The 16,359-nt window shown below is 42.5% G+C and overlaps 2 protein-coding genes across 13 annotated transcripts in view; one reads left to right on the forward strand and one right to left on the reverse strand.

Annotated features, from left to right (window-relative positions):
• The window catches only part of TEX26 (testis expressed 26), a 44,182-nt gene extending 37,427 nt beyond the window's left edge, over positions 1 to 6,755 (forward strand). For 4 of the 6 annotated variants that reach the window (XM_050766909.1, XM_050766910.1, XM_050766912.1 and 1 more), the window contains one exon: positions 6,101 to 6,755. In XM_050766909.1, coding sequence (XP_050622866.1) covers positions 6,101 to 6,162 — 62 coding nt within the window. In that variant the 3' untranslated portion in view covers positions 6,163 to 6,755. Of the gene's footprint in view, positions 1 to 3,613; positions 3,732 to 6,100 lie in introns of all 6 variants that reach the window. The other 2 variants (XR_007720890.1, XR_007720891.1) reach the window with 1 other exon arrangement.
• Positions 1 to 16,359, reverse strand: part of HMGB1 (high mobility group box 1) — a 979,364-nt gene that overhangs the window by 485,021 nt on the left and 477,984 nt on the right. The window lies entirely within an intron of this gene.

The following is a 16,359-nucleotide window of genomic DNA, read 5'->3' on the forward strand; positions in this document are numbered from 1 at the left end:
CACTTACAGATCATAATACGTTGCTTTTGCCAAATAGAAACTGTTCCAAGTTCTAGCCACTGGAATTGAATGCCCACAAAAATGAAAACATTGCCTCAAAAAATAAAAAAAATCTCATGGTGTTGTGCAAACCTCAATCCACTGAAAAGACATTTTCCTTTAAGGAGGCCCCAGTGACTTATCCCTACTTATTAAAAAAAGAGACACACTGTTTTCACTCATTTCTGATCTCATTTTGCCTGTAGTTGAATTGCTGCAGGATGATTCCTCTTTTTCTTAGAGCTAATTGATTTCTCCTCTGGGTGTTTGTACAGTCACATTGTTTTGCTGTACTTTGTCTAATCTTTATTTTCTCTTGCTGGTACATTTTTGTGACAGGCTTTTTAATGTACAGGAAAATCTCTATATGTCACTCTCTCAAGGAGAGCGAATGCCATTGATGTGGCTTCACTCCACATGACAAAGACTTATCCTAGTTTGCAGCCAAGTGACTGGAATTATTTGGGAGCATCTTAGGGGCAACTGGTCAGTCTAACTGAGAGTGTGTAGAATGTCAACTCAGAGAATAAGAGAGCTTGAGGAGAGGAGACTGAGCTCTTCCTATAACCTGCCTCTCAGCATCCTACGTGAGGGATCACACATTCCCCGCTCCTCCTCATTTGTGGGCACAACACCCAATGCAGATGTAAAAATTTATATAAAATGTATTCATATGCCAACTAAACTAATGTATCACATACATTTATAAAATATACAAACTGTTAGAGAAGGAAGTAAAAATCGAATATCAATAAAAGTCTAATATTTATTCCTGTACCCAGCTGACCATTTTCTGTACCCCATTTTGTGCTCTAGGCTATATGGGGGCTACTAATTTATTGTGTGCCCTGTGATGAGGTTGAGACTTCCACTGGCCATGTGGGATCCCTCCAAGTGCTCTCTGTTTCTCGTCTGAATCTCTTGGGCCTCCAGGTGCTGTCCCCAGCCACAATCAGAAGAGCTTGCGCCTCTGAAATCCTCACTGAAAACCTTGTTTATGGGATCTCCTGCCCTAAGAAACACTGAAAACCTACTGTAGGCAAGGCTGACAGGGAGGGGTGTGTGTGGGTGTGTGTGTGTGTGTGTGTGTGTGTGTGTGTGTGTGTGTGTGTGTGTGTTTTGGGAGAAAGGAGGTATTTTCCACTCTCACACATTAGGGCTGAGAGCCTAAAGACCCTTCTAAGAACTTGAACTTTGGGTTTCAGGGAGGTACAAGAAGCAGGTGTTTCCCTCCTATTGAGACAGGAGTATGCATTTTCTGTTGAGAGAAAGGAACATGGAAGGAGTATGATGCCTCCCTGCTCTCCAGAGATGCCTCTGGGCCAGTCTGGCACTTCAGAAGAAAACCAAGAGGCTCCTAAGGGTCCACTGGCTCAATCTTCCCAGAGGGCCCAGGCAAGGCTCTGCGGCAAGCTCAAGTCAGCCCGCCTGTTCTTGCTCTCAATTTTGTATATAAAATTATCCTCTGCATTTTACAAGAAGATCTTTTTACCTTTAGGATCCACATCTGTTGGGCCCTGTAGAAAGAGGATTTTTGTCTTTGCCGAGCAGATGGTCCCATCTGCCCAGGGACTTGCAACGCAGATGCAGCTGTCATTTCTCTGCCCCCATGGAAACCATGGTGGCTGCAGGCACTGCTGTCTCTGTGTCAGGTGCAATCCAAGCCTTAGTGGCGCCCCCTGAGGGTGAACTAGGGACTCCTCAAAGTGCTCTGACAGCCTTGGATCTACATTCTCCAAGACACCAAGATACCATAAGCTGATCTTTCAGGTAAACACTCTGTCCACCTAATGGGGCTTTCCTCCCCAGACAGGTGAGGTATGACCTGTTAGCTAACAAGGTAACTTAGAATAAGCTAAGGTTTTGTTTCTTCTTAGCTCTTCTGCTCTCCTGGTTCCCTCGGGGCAGCACCAGGGGCAGGTGCCTAAAGGCTCATGCCCCAGAGCTTTGCTCTTGGGTGCTGCCTTGGGCTGATGCAAGATCTGCTTCCCATGGATTTTCACTCCTCTTTCCAAGCTCTGCTGTAGAATGGCCCACTCCTCAATGCCAGCTTTGTTAGAAGCTGAAAAACAAATGGAAGATTCCCTCTGAATTCTTATGCCCAAAACCTCTTGTCATTTTCTAGTGTCAGGGGTGGCACTGATGCTTTTCAGCTGGTGAATATCACAGCAGAGCTTTTGTAGCTGAGTACATATGCAGATAATTTAAGAACCTGGCAGATGTGTTAGGCAGAATTATTATTAACTCAGCTTAAATTATTTTACAGAATTATCTCTTATAGATGGTAGGCTTTGATGGAATAGGAGCCTAGAACAGGTACATTTTGAGAGAGAGAGGGGAGAGAGAGAGAGAAAGAGAGAGAGAGAGAGAGAGAGAAAGGGAAAAGACCAGGCTAGTTCTTAAGTAATGGACAAAGTTGGATAGGAGGTGAGGGTGTGGGAGAGAGATGGTGTGTGTGTAGGGGGTGAAACACAGAGAAGAGAAAACTCCAATATGACAAAAAATAAAGCTGTGAAAGCATAAAGGAAAGAGAGCTGAAGGCAAACCTTTCATTTCCACTAACTCTGTGTCACCACTATTTGGTATTCAGTTTATTTATAACTTGAGGAGGTTGAACTAGTTATCTTTGGTGGCTATTCTACTTTCAAAATCATTTTAATCCCCAAGTCCGCTTCAGACCACTCAAAAGCTTACTCGTTGGGCAACTGTTTCCTATTGGTAAAGACTGTGTCATCAGTCCACTTTTCCCCCAGTTGAAAGGTAAAATGATCTGAAACCCAGTTTTCTGTGAATTTGTTCAGCTATGGCTCCCTCCCCATCTCTTCCTCCAACTGAAACTCCCACAAATGGCCATGCAAAAGGTATTTCTTCCTAGCCTGTGATTCAATATTAAGAATCAACGTATTTACTCAATAAATGCTCAGTTGATACAAAGATAAATAAGGAACGCTTCTTCTCCGGGAGCTCATTATCTGGTATGGGAGATAAACACATAATTAAAATGTCACCAGTTCTGTAATCAAAGTAATCTTTGGGTATGGTAGCAGCCTGTGAGGGGTACTCCCAACCCTGTGGATGGACAGGAGATGAGGAAAGGCTGCCTGGAGGAGGGTTCCTTTAAGTCTTAAAGATGAATCTGCATGGTAAAGAGAAGCAGGACCATTCCTGGCAGAAGCAACAGCATAAACAAAATCATGAGGAAATGAATTTGCATTCATACATAATAAAGATTGGTATCATTTGACTTACAACAGGTAGCCTTTTTGAACAGTTAAATTGACATTAAATTTTACACACTCTCATCCTTTTTTACTAATTCATGCAAAACTTGATGAACCATGTATGTCTATCTCTGGTATCAGAAGAAAGGATCTTTTCTTATATTAATATAAATTCTTTGCTATAAATTCTTTGGTAATAGATACAATGCTTAAAATGTTTAAAACTAGAAAGACTGACAATAGCAAATATCAGTGAGAGGAAGCAGTCAGAACCCCATATAGCATTGGTGGGAATATTAAAGAGTAATGAATACAATCACTTTGTTGTTGTTTTGTTTTTGTTTTTGAGACAGAATCTCCCTCTGTCACCCAGGCTGGAGTGCAGTGGCGCGATCTCAGCTCACTGCAACGTCTGCCTTGAGGATTCAAGCAATTCTCATGCCTCAGCTTCCCAAGCAGCTGGGATTACAGGTGTGTACCACCATGCCCAGCTAACTGTTTTTTGATTTTTTAGTAGAGACAGTTTTGCCATGTTGGCCAGGCTGGTCTCAAACTCCTGGGCTCAAGTGATCCACCTGCCTTGGCCTTCCAAAGTGCTGGGATTACAGGCATATGAGGCACTGTGCCCAGCCATCAAAGAGGACAATCGCTGTGGAAAGAGGTCTGGCAGCTTCTCCTAAAGATAAATATATACCTACTCCATGACCCAGAAATTCCACTTCTGGGTATTTGCCCGAGAGTAAGGAAACCATATGTCCACAAAAGGACATGTGCAAGAATGTTTATAACCACTTTATTCTTAATAGTCTCAAACTGGATGCAACCCAAATCTCCAACAGTAGGAAAATAGATAAACTGTGACATATTCACATAATGAAATACCACTCAATAAAAAGAAATTAGTTATTGATATATACAACAAAATGTATGAACCTCAAAAACATGCTGAATGAAAGAAGCCAGACACAAAAGAATACCTTCTGTATGATTTCATTTATTTGAAGGTCTGCAACTGGGAAAACTTACCTTTGATGAAAGAAACCAGAACAGTGGCTGTCTTGAAGTAGGGAGTGTTGACTGGGAAGGGGCATGAAGGGTCTTCTGAGATGGAAGGAATGATCTATATCATCCTGTGGTCATGGGTTACAGTAATGCATGTGTCACTTCATCTAACTGTATACAAAAGATTAGTGAATTTCACTTTATGAAAAGAATACCCAACTAAAAAAATACTGGAGACAAGGTATGGAGTACGGTAAGGATGCTTCAAAATTAAACATGAAATCACAAAAACAAATAAATAAAGACAAAATTGGAGAGAAAACAGGAACAAACACACACAGGCACACACACGCACACACACACGCACACACAGACATCCCTGATCTACGGGCCTCCACTGGCATTCATGACATTGAGCAGGATAACATGAACATTGAATATGAGCATGACATCATTTGCATTTTCACTCCTTTTTGGTTTTGGCTGCACGGGTGATAACTGCTGGGAGTGAATAAAGTTTTACAGCTCCACTCTGTACTATTAAAAATATATATGATTAGGGGCTGGGCGCAGTGGCTCCTGCCTATAATCCCAGAACTTTGGGAGGCCGAGGCAGGTAGATCACTTGAGCTCAGGAGTCTGGGATTATACTAAAAGTACAAAAATTAGCTGGGTGTGGTGGCGCATGCCTGTAATCCCAGCTACTCGGGAGGCTGAGGCAGGAGGATTGCTTGAACTTGGGAGGCAGAGGTTGCAGTGAGCTGAGATCGCACCACTGCACTCCAGCCTGGGCAATAGAGTGAGACTCCATCTAAAAAAAAAATTATATATATGTATATATGATTAGGAGTAGGGAATCATAGATGTTCAGAACCAGACAAGACTCCTTAATGTTACAGATCAGGAAATGGAGGCCAGGGAAGGGAGTTGAAGGGCCTTCCCAAGGTCAAACAGTTACCATTCAAGGACAGCAAAGCTTACCAATGTTGGTGGGTACAAAAACAGCCCTGGCTTCTATGAAAATTTTGGAACAATAATCTGTATTGTTTATCATCACTGTTTATTACTATGCACCCAGTAATAAAAGGATAAGATGACCATTTATTGTTTTTGATAGGCCAGGCACCGTCTGGGTGCTTCACACACAGTATCCCTAATCTATTCCAACGTCTGTGCATTGCAAGTACTGCTGACTGTATTCAAAGATGAGCAACCGAAGAAGTGGAGAGGTTAAATCATTTGCTAACACTTGCCAGCACAGAACTGAAGCTTAAGCCTGTTTCATTCTGAAATTCGTGTTCTGTCCCTTGAATATTAAGTTTACTCTTCTTTTTTTTTTTTTTTTTATTTTTATTTTTTTTTTTTTGAGACGGAGTCTCGCTCTGTCGCCCAGGCTGGAGTGCAGTGGCGCGATCTCGGCTCACTGCAAGCTCCGCCTCCCGGGTTCCCGCCATTCTCCGGCCTCAGCCTCCCGAGTAGCTGGGACTACAGGCGCCCGCCACTGCGCCCGGCTAATTTTTTTCTATTTTTAGTAGAGACGGGGTTTCACCATGGTCTCGATCTCCTGACCTTGTGATCCGCCCGCCTCGGCCTTCCAAAGTGCTGGGATTACAGGCGTGAGCCACCGCGCCCGGCCAAGTTTACTCTTCTTAATCAATAATTACACAACTGTGCCTGTTTAGGTATTAGGTATAATAGCCTGCTATTATTTTGATCTCTTATCCAATTTGTGTATTTAGTAATATTATCAGATATTTTCTTCCTTCCTAGAATTTCTCAATTTAGCATTTAAATACTTACATGGAAATGTTCATCCTGTTTTTCTTCATACTTTTCAGATAGACAAATTATTGATCGCTTTATTCGTACTCACTGTGACACTAACAAAGAGAAGAAATGAAAAGAGAAAATAGTACAAGTGAAGAAAATCTGAAAATCAATGCAAGCACAAGGACATTCTTAGTCATTTTCTCAATTATCAAGGAAAAATAAGATGCAAACAGCTTCAATTATGTTGGGATAGTCAAGAATTTGTGTCTTTTGCTTTGCTTTATTTTTAAATAATACAATTATTTAAGGCTACAAAATTTCCCCTGAACATAGCTTTTGCTGTATCCAATAGGTTTTGATACAGTGTTTTTTTCTTTTCCCTTTTGGATACTTAATTTGTGATTTCAATTTTGATTTCTCCTGTGAACTAGGAATTACGTGGAAGAGATTTTTTAATGTCCCAGTAATTAGAGACTTAAAAAATCATTTTATTGCTTATCTCTTCTTTGAATGAGTGAAAGTTTAAAAATCTGCTTTTGGGAAATCAATTACAGTTTTATTTAATGCCATTAATCAAGTATATGATTGTGTGTTACGTGAATATGAGAAAAAAATTATAGTTTATTGTAGTTTTTAAATCCTTTATATCTTTAATTGTATACTTGAATTGTCTAATTCTGAAAGAATATTGGAACCTCCCACAATAAATATATTTTTATTAATCTTCCCTTGTATTTCTGGGTTTTTTGCTTTATGTATGTGACTGCTGTATTTTGTATTCTATTAGGGTTTATGAATTTTATACAGAGCTTCTTCATTGATTAACATTGCCCATTATATGTTATTCATCTTTGGCTGGTTAATGCTTTTTGGCTTTAAATTGCATTTTAATTGATATTAATGTTGCTATTGGTGCTGGTTTGATTTTGGTTTTACCTTTGCATTTGCTCAGTATGTCCTTGCTTTCATTTCCAATCTGTCTTTATAACTTTGTTTCTAGAAATAAATTATGCCTGGCTTTTATTTTGTAACTAACATGACAGTCTTTGTCTTCAGAGAATTTAGTCAGTACAGAGCAACTGTGATGCTTCACATACTGGGTTATGTTTTCTATATCATTTTTTTTGCTTGCCATTTGCTGTTTGTTCTTTTTAGTTTTAGTTTTCCTAATTTTCTTCATTTTCCCCTCTAATGTTAGTTGTGGAAATATACTGTTTTTCATGATACTAGTAGTTTTTATTACACATGGTCATTACTAGATTTGGGTTTCTCCCCCAATATATAAAAATTCCATCATCTCTATGCTCTCAGGACCTTGTACTTCCCCGTTCCTCCCATGGCTACTGACTGAGAAGATATCCGTTATTTCCTCATTTCACACTGTACTTTTCACTACATCCCCCGCACGTGCTCTTACGCACGTGCACACACACACACACACAGCCGCCAGCAGGGCTCGTGTGGAAAAGAAGCTTGCCCTCTAGGTTTCCCACCAGCAGCAAGAGTTTGTTGTTGTTGTTGTTGTTGTTGTTGCTTTGGGGTTTGTTTTTTTTCCTTTTTTGAGCCCTTGTTTGGGCCTGTCCTATTTCCTGCTCCCATTTTGTACCAAGGCAGTCATATCCCAACCATCCCTGCTTTAGACAGGGGTAGCTTTCTATTTATCAGCTAAGCGTCTCCCCACCCCAACGTCCTTTGCAGATCTGGGTCAATACTTGAGCACGAAGCTGCTTTGATGCCTTTCTTAGAGTGCTTAAGACTGTCAGAGTGACCACCCAGGAGCTTTACATGGACTCTCTCTTGGTTCAGTGTGTGTAGTGTGGGGCTTCCTGACTGTCCTCACAGCAACCATTCCAAAGCAGAGGCCATACTCCATCAGGGCCCTGATATTAATAAATATTAATAAATGAGTAGCCCCTTTGGTCCACAAATATTTATTGAGCACCTACTACATGCCAAGCAGGGCTTTAGGGGATGGGGATAATGCACTAGTGAAAGACAGTAATGGAGCTTCCATTCTAGAGGGAGGCACCAAGAGGCTCCTATTTGAGATGAAACTTCAAGAGAAGAAGGAGCCAGCCTTGGAGAGATGGAGCAAGACCTTTCCAGGCATAGATAACAGCAAGGCAAAGGCCTTAAGATAGTAACGATTTTGGTGTTCTAGGAACTGGAAGAAGGTGGACTGGTTGACATATGCATAGTGAGTTGGCCGGGGACAGGGAAAAGTCATACAAAAAGAGATCAAGGAGGCAAGAGTCGGATCATGGTGTGAGTGCCATTGTACTTCTGATAGCATAGACTCTTGTATTCTATGTAACTTTATTTCACAACAGTCAATAAATTTCTATAAATTTATTGAAATATAATTTCAATAAATTTCTATTGATTCAAGTTGCAGATCACCCATGAATGTTGATTTTATACTATTTGTCTTCTTCAAATTTTGGTAGCAAAGTTTTGTGTAGGACTTGAGTTTTTCACCACTGCAGATGTGTCTGTGCATGCATCTTAAGTTTTTAACCTATCTCTACACCTTGGGGGTCCCAAATGGGATCCCTGACATCCCAAATGATTTTATAAAAATTTACATACATTAGGGTTCACTCTTTGTGCTATAAAGTTCTATGGGTTATGACAAAAGTATAGTGCCAGGTATCCACTATTACAGTATCACACAGGATAGTTTCACTGCCCCAGAAATTCTCCATGCACCACCTGTTCAATGCTCTCCTCCTCCCCTCAAACCCTGATTACTTCTTTGGAGATCATTTTGGTATTCTGGGGGTAGGGCAGCCAAGAAAAGCCAGCATCACCTACCTTGCCCTGGGGCAGAGAGCCTATGGATGAGTACTGCCATCTGTCTGGACACAAAAAGTCATCTTACCTGCCCTACAGGGTTCTAGAATTTGTCAGTGATATCACTCTAGAGCAAGATGTTCTACTTGTAAATACAGTATTGAGAGTCATCTTCGACAGACTTTGCTTTAGGGCTGGTGGTAAAGTGAATTATTGGTCCCAATTATTCATCTCTCCCTGTATCCACACCCTTGGCCATGTAACCTTGCAGTGCCTCCCACTAAAGATGGAATGTATTTCCCCTGCCCTTGTATGTGAGCATAGCCATGAGGCTTTCTTTGGCTAATGGGTTGTTAGAAGAAATAAACCTGGGCTGTTCACTGGTCCCAGGAGAAAAACAAGTTCCCCCAGCTGACCTGCCCCAGTGACTCACAAACTGTGAATGAGAAATAAATGCTGTTTGCTGCATGCCAGAGGCTAATGTAGCAATAACTGACTGGTACAGGCACAGCATTTATTTAGCTGCAACATTCCTGGGACCCTCGAAATGAGGAAAAGCTTTGTAGAATCAGTTCTTTCTCACAAATATTAAATTCTATCACCATCAACAAATGTGTGTTTAAAAAGCAATTGCATTTTAAAGAGTATGGTCAAGGTTCTCTTGTATCTTAAAATCTGCCAAATGGCAAGGGTGTTTTAAACATTGAACATTTTAAAGTTTCTCACTGCTTTTTTCAATGTGCTAGAAGCTGTGAGTGCTTTAATCTGGTTCATTCTCAGAGAAGATCAGCAAACCCAGATCAGCCATGGACCTGGCATGAGTTAATTATGTGGCACTAGAATCTCTATTATTATATTTGTAAGATAGTAGTTTTTCAACAGTTACTAATCCTGCAATTTTTTTTTCTTGTGGTATCCCCCAATGGCTCTTTGGTTCTCTTTTTTCCTTCCTGAAAAACTTACCCTTGTTAGGGGATTTCTGGGGTGTTGTTGATTTTTTTCTGGTTGGGAACCTCTGTGGCCACAGCACCTTTGCCCAAATTGTTGTCCTGCATCCAGGAAGAATGAGGCACACAAGTGAAGGGTGAAGAGTTTCATTTAATGTTAGAACAGCTCAGAGGAGTGGGTAGCCCCTTTCTGATGGCAGGTCATCTCTGAAGCTGTCAGTGGAGAGGGTGCTCTTCTCTGCAGCTGGTCCTCTGGTCCCATCATCTCTCTGCCCTCTTTGTCCTCTGGCCAGTCTCTGCCCTGCTCTGGCTGAGCCCGGGGCTTTTATGGACCTCAGAAGGGAGGAAATGCAGGCCGATTGGTCCATGGGTGGCCATGGGAGGGCCAGGAAGAGGCACCAGGAGTCCCCACTCCAGACCATGAGACTGGCAGCCTAGCACCTAGTCTTCAGGCTCTCCCTGGCCTGAGGGTGGGCCCTTACTGAAGATCCACTTCCTTCCACTGAGGACTCTGTCAGCCTCCTACTGGGACTTGGTCTCAACCCTGCTGGGAGATTGGAGTGGGTGCTGGGAGCAGAGAGAGGCCAGGCACTGGGAGCAGACACCCCTGAGCCTGCAGGGACAGGGGTCCTTTCTGGAGCACTCGAGGGTGTAGGCTGCAGAGATGCCCAGGTCCTGTGCCTGGAAGGTCAGTGCAGCTGCACCCGGGAGCTCCCGCCCCACCAACTCAGAAGAGGCAGGGCTCCCACTAGTCCCCAGCTCCTGCCTGCTTCCTGGGGCAAGAGGCCCAGGTCTGCAGCCGCGAATGAGGCGGCTGCAGCAGCACCTGGGAAGGCAGATCCTGTCTGTTCCCGGTTCTCCCAAGAGCACAGGAAGGCTCTGATCCACAGCTGCATTTTGGGCGGCTGTAGCCTCACCCAGTAGGATGGGGCTCCTTCCTGCTCCCTAGAGCAGGAGGCCTGGGTCTGCAGCTGTGGTTTGGGTGGCTGTAGCCACATGGGGAGCTCCTGTCCCAACTCAAAATGGGCAGGGCCCCCACGGGCTCCAGGACAGCCCCAGCTGCGCTTCCCTGCTGCAGCTCCATGATGACAGCAGCCACTGCCATCACCCTTGCACACACCCTATTCAAAATACAAGTACATATAGTGGATTTATATGCTTTCTAGAAATATCTGTTCTTTGTTTTGAACCTCTTGAAGAAACAGTTATGTAAATGCATTTAAAATTGTTCCACTTTGTTTAAAAATGCTTTTGTGAATAAGTAGAAAACAACATCCCTTTAGAAGGAAGGCTTCAATAATTTGTAAGAAAGTAAGAAATAAAACGCAGGTTATGGGAAGTTGTTTTCACTACGTGTTAGAATTCTCCTTTCTGTACAGGAGGTGTGTGAGGCTGGAGCAGTGCTTATCAGCCTTGGCTACCCAATCAAACGAGCTGGAGAGATTTTTAAAATCCTGATGCCGAGGCCACTTTCCAGACCAATTACGTCAGAACTTCTCGAGACAGATCACAGGTGCCAAAGCTCCCCAGGTGATCCCTGTGCACAGCAAAGAGTGAGAACCACTGAAGTAGAGAGGGGATCTAATTGGTAAATTGCACCTGCGAAGCTTAAGTTGGTAGTTTAGTCAAGGTCTAAGCAGGAAGCAGAATTGCACCTGCGAAGCTTAAGTTGGTAGTTTAGTCAAGGTCTAAGCAGGAAGCAGAATCCACCCCATTTGTTTCAGATGATGAGGCTTAAATAAAGGGACTACTTACTGAGGACATCAACCTGGGGTAAGGCTCCCAGAGACTTGAGAGAGAAGAAAGCTGTTACCACCTCTCCCTGTGACAACCTGGGCTATTGGGGAGCTGCTGTGCCCTGGAAGGGACAGAGTCATTTTGGGGGACATGTCACAGGGAACAAGAAGGGAAAAATTCCTCTAGCCTTGCTTCTCCTTCTCTCTCCCATAATCTCATCTCCTGGCAATGGCTCTCACTGACAAGCCCAAAGGATGCTTACCAGCAAGGTATTGACGGAGATGCAGTCCAAAGGGTTAACCTCCTGTGGCACCAACCAGGCCAGAAAAAGCAATTAAAGGGAATTCGAAAGTCAAATAAGATATAACCAAAAGAGTTGGCCAGACTTGCTAAATGAAAACCACAGAGGGTATGGCCAAGTACTGAATAAATTTTTGAATGTAATTTTATAAAAAGTTTTATAAAATAGGGAAATTATTCATTTAAAGAATAATCTTAATAAAAAAGATATCATAGACATATCACAAAATTGGGACTATTCCAGAAAATTCAAGGCATATGACTATGACAATTTAAACTTTATCCTTCATTTAACATTTATTTTTAAATATTTTTAAAGTCTTTCATACCAGACACCCTGCTGTACTAGATACAGAAATGAAAGACACAGTAATCTATTCTTCTATTCTTAAAGATCTAAGAGTCTAGCAAAGAATACAGACAAGTTGGCAAACGTAATGAAATTTACAATTTTGCCAGCCCAGAGCAGTATGCCTCACTTTGGGGGATACTCTCCCACCCCCATTCAGCCATGTGGTTCTGATGTCAGTTGAAGGCTCTCTGTGCCCTGCCTGGGCCAGGTACCATCTGAATGTGGTACCTTTCCTCTCTGGCCATGGTTGGGGTTTGGCCCAGGATTTTCTTCCATGGGGACTGTTGCTATGAGGCTGTAAGAAGATGTGTCCAGAGCTGCCCGTGGTCTTCCTCCCAGTCCCACAACGGCAACCAGCCCCAGAGAATGGCGACCTGAGAGAGGATGTATGAGGAACGAAAGAATCTGATGAGACTGGAGTGTCTATCCTTGAAACCATCTCCACCCATGCCACACGAACAGTTCATTTCTTGATTTGACTACAGCTGGATTGAGCTGGATTTTTGCCACTTGTATTCAACAGGGTTCTAACCTTGTTGATTGCTGGGCATAGGCTAAACTAACTTTGGGAGGAACTTAGTTTACAGTTTAACTTTGAAACAAAGGTGGTAGCAGCCCTTTCTCAAAACAAACCCTTTCTTGCCTGGGGACTTGACTGCCTTTGTAGGACTAACAAATTAGCCACAAGAAATGCAACTTCCCCGTTAGTCCTGCAGATAACATCGCTATTATAGAGCCTAAGATTTGGGCTGTCTTTTCAGGTGTTTGGATTTCTGATGACCGATGGCTCTACCCAGACTCACTGTCTGGTCCTGTGGCCCCCACCCAGGAACTAACTCATCGCAAGGAGACAGCGTCAATTCCCTATGATTTCATCTTCAACCCAACCAATCAGCCCTCCCCGCTCCCTGGCCCTCTACCCACCAAACTATCCTTGAAAGATCCTAGTCTTAGAATTGTTGGATAGACTAATCTGTGTAATAATAAACCTATGGTCTCCCATTCAGCTGGTTCTGTGATAATTAAACTTTCTCTATTGCAGTTTTCTTGTCTTGATAAATTGGGTCAATCTAGGCAGCAGGCAAAATGAACCCGCTGGACGATTCCACTCAGTCCCACAAGACTGCCCCCCATTGCAGATGCCAACAGGAAGTAGGAAGTCCCCAAGTTACTCACAGCTTCTGTCTGACTTGGCTACAAATTGAAAGTTCCCATGACTGCCTTCTTGAGTTTGATCATTTGCTAGAACAGTTCACAGAACTCAGAGAAACACTTCACTCACACATGCCAGTTTATTATAAAGGATATTACAAACGATGCACATGAAAGAGCCAGATGAAGGACTACATAGGGCACAGTATGGGGGAAGATGCAAGGAGCTGCCAGGACTTCTTCAGGCACACCCTCCTCCAGGCATCTCCAATGTCCAGCAACCTGAAACCTCTTCAAAGCTCTCCTTTTGAGTTTTATGGAAACTTCATTACATGTGCATAATTGGTTACATCATTTGCCATTGGTGATTAATTCAAACTTCAGTTCTTCTCGCTGATTGGGGGATGGAGCTGAAAGTCTCAATTCTCTAATGAGGATTGGTTCCCCTGGCAACCAGCCTGCATGTGGAGTCTATCCTGAACCCTCCCTCCTTCCCCAGCAGTCATCTCAGACATCTCATTCACGTACAAAAAGACACATCACTTATCACTTCAAAGCATTCCAGGAGTTGCGTGCCAGCAAACTGGACAAAGACCAAAATAGGTATTTCTTATTGTAAGTCACAGTATCACAGGGGGCTTGGCAGGTAACCTAAATGAGGGAAGGGGGGCCAGGAGTGAGACCACAGGGAGAGTGACTGGTGAAATGAAGAGTACCCGCTATGTTTAAAAGGGCTGCTGAGTTATCGTAATAGCAACAACAACAACAAAACTATTTTACTCCATTTTTGTTTAAGAGGCCTTTACCCATTCCTGCTCATAGGCTAAGATAATTTTAGAGCACTAATATGCAAAAACAACAATCATGTAGTTTACAAAACACTTTGGGATTGAAGGAGACATATTTAAACAGCTATGTTTTGTTAAAGATTTATAGGACCATTCAGACCTGACCAAGGACAAAGACATTCCCAACCTCCCCAGACCCTTGCTGGCACCCAGTTGTCTGCGGTTACTGGTTAGCTCTTCATCTCAATTCCCTCCTCTTTCCCCTGCCCTTAACATGAAAAGTACCTACAATGGGTACTGGCTTAAGATGGTGCTTTAGGACAATAGTCCAGCATCTTCTCGGTTTTCTGGCTCTCCAATAAACCTACTTTTCCTCCCATCAATTTTTGTCCCTCTTTCTGTTTGGCAGGGCCATGCCCCTCTGAAGCTTGTAAGGAAAGATCCTTGCCTGTTTCTTCCAGCTTCTGGTAGCCTAGGCATTGCTTGGTTTGTAGATTTATCATGCTAATCTCTGCCTCTGTTGTCACATGGCATTCTCTACCTTCCTTCTGTGTCTGTGTCCAAAGTCTCCTCTTCCTATAAGAATTCCACTCATATTGGATTATGGCCCACTCTAATCCCTCATGACTTTATCTTAACTTGATTACATCTGCAAAGACCCTAGGTCCAAATAAAGTGGCATTCACAGGTTCTGAAGGTTGGAAATGCAACATATCTTTTTGAGGGACACGATTCAACTCATAACAGAGTGTAAGTTGGGTACAATCTTTCTAAGGGACAGTTTGGCAATATGTTTCAGAGTTCCATTTTCAAATTATGCTAATGACATCTTTGCACAAATGGGAAAGTTACATACCGGTTTCTGTAGTGATGGTTCATCAAAAAGTCATGGTCAGTGATTGTCTGAGGCTGCCAGGTGGGAGTAAAATAATTTACCAAGACAGGAATGAGTTTAGAAAGGCAGGTTTATTACAGAAAGGGGAGTTATGTTGCAAGGATACAACAGGCAAGACAGCAGAAGGAAGGCTGTCTGCCAAGGGGCAGGGCCTGGCGGGGGAGTTGTATAAGGAGGCTGAATGCTCGTGGACAGGACGCTGGGGCATAGATGGGCTATGAGCTGAGCACATGTCCCAGGATGCCTGAGTGCTACTGCGCCTTTTGCAGTTGACCCCATTTCTAGGAATATTTGTTCCTTTTTACCCCGGCTAAGCCCGTTCTCTAATTTTTTCTCTTAACTTTTTAGGGCCCCACGCACAGCACTACATAAAACTCCGAAAAAATGTCAACAACCATTATGCTCATCAATACGGAACCGTTCAGGAAATTCAGAATGAAGCATTATGTACACATTTAAGTCTATTTTTATTGATATGGAAACACAGTCTAGTTATCTTGCTAAGTGAAAAAAGCAGGTTACAAAATGGTGTGATCTCATTTATATAAAATTGTACATCTTTACATAAATGTAGAGCCTGAAGAAGTGTTCAGCAAATTAACCAATTAATAGTGGTGATAGTAACTTAGGAAAGAAGTGAGGCAGAGAGAAGTCAGCTCCACCTAACTGAATGGAATGGGCTTGTGATAGGACAGAGTTCCTGTGAGCCAAACAGAGGTAATAAAGCTATCGGGGTAGAATAAACCAACCAACCCAAACAAAGCTACACAGATGTCCACCCCAGGGAATTTCATCTGGAGGAATTGATATCAAAGTTCTGTACTAGATGATATCTTACATGTAGTATTTAAAATTAGAGCATCTCCACACTTAAAAAAAAAAAAAAAAAAAAAAAAAGGCTGGGAGAGGTCATTTTTGTGAAGTTTAAAGAACCCTGCACTTGAGGACAGAGAGCTGGGCTGGCCTATCTCCAAACAGAAATGGCTGTATTGCTTACTGATTATGAAATCTCACATGCATCACATCTTATCTGGACTTTTTTCTTCCTATGTAGGTGAGGATTGCAACCCTGCAGCAGTTATTACAGGGATTAAGTAGATGAACTATTTGGGGGCCATGGGCAAACTGGGAAGTGCCAATTCATTCTTCAACTGTGTTAGGCAGAGTTCTAGGTTCTGGGAATTCCTCAGGAAAGGGGATAAATGTACATTCATGGAGCTAATATGCTGAAGGGAGAAAAGTGATAAACTAATAAACAAATATATGCTATAATAACAAGTAAGGAAGTATGAGAAAAAACATAAAATGCATGTAATACAAACATGTACTTCATATAAATCTGCCATGTAAATATGTATCACCA

This window comes from Macaca thibetana, chromosome 17, assembly GCF_024542745.1.
Source record: "Macaca thibetana thibetana isolate TM-01 chromosome 17, ASM2454274v1, whole genome shotgun sequence".
NCBI classification, from domain to species: domain Eukaryota; kingdom Metazoa; phylum Chordata; class Mammalia; order Primates; family Cercopithecidae; genus Macaca; species Macaca thibetana.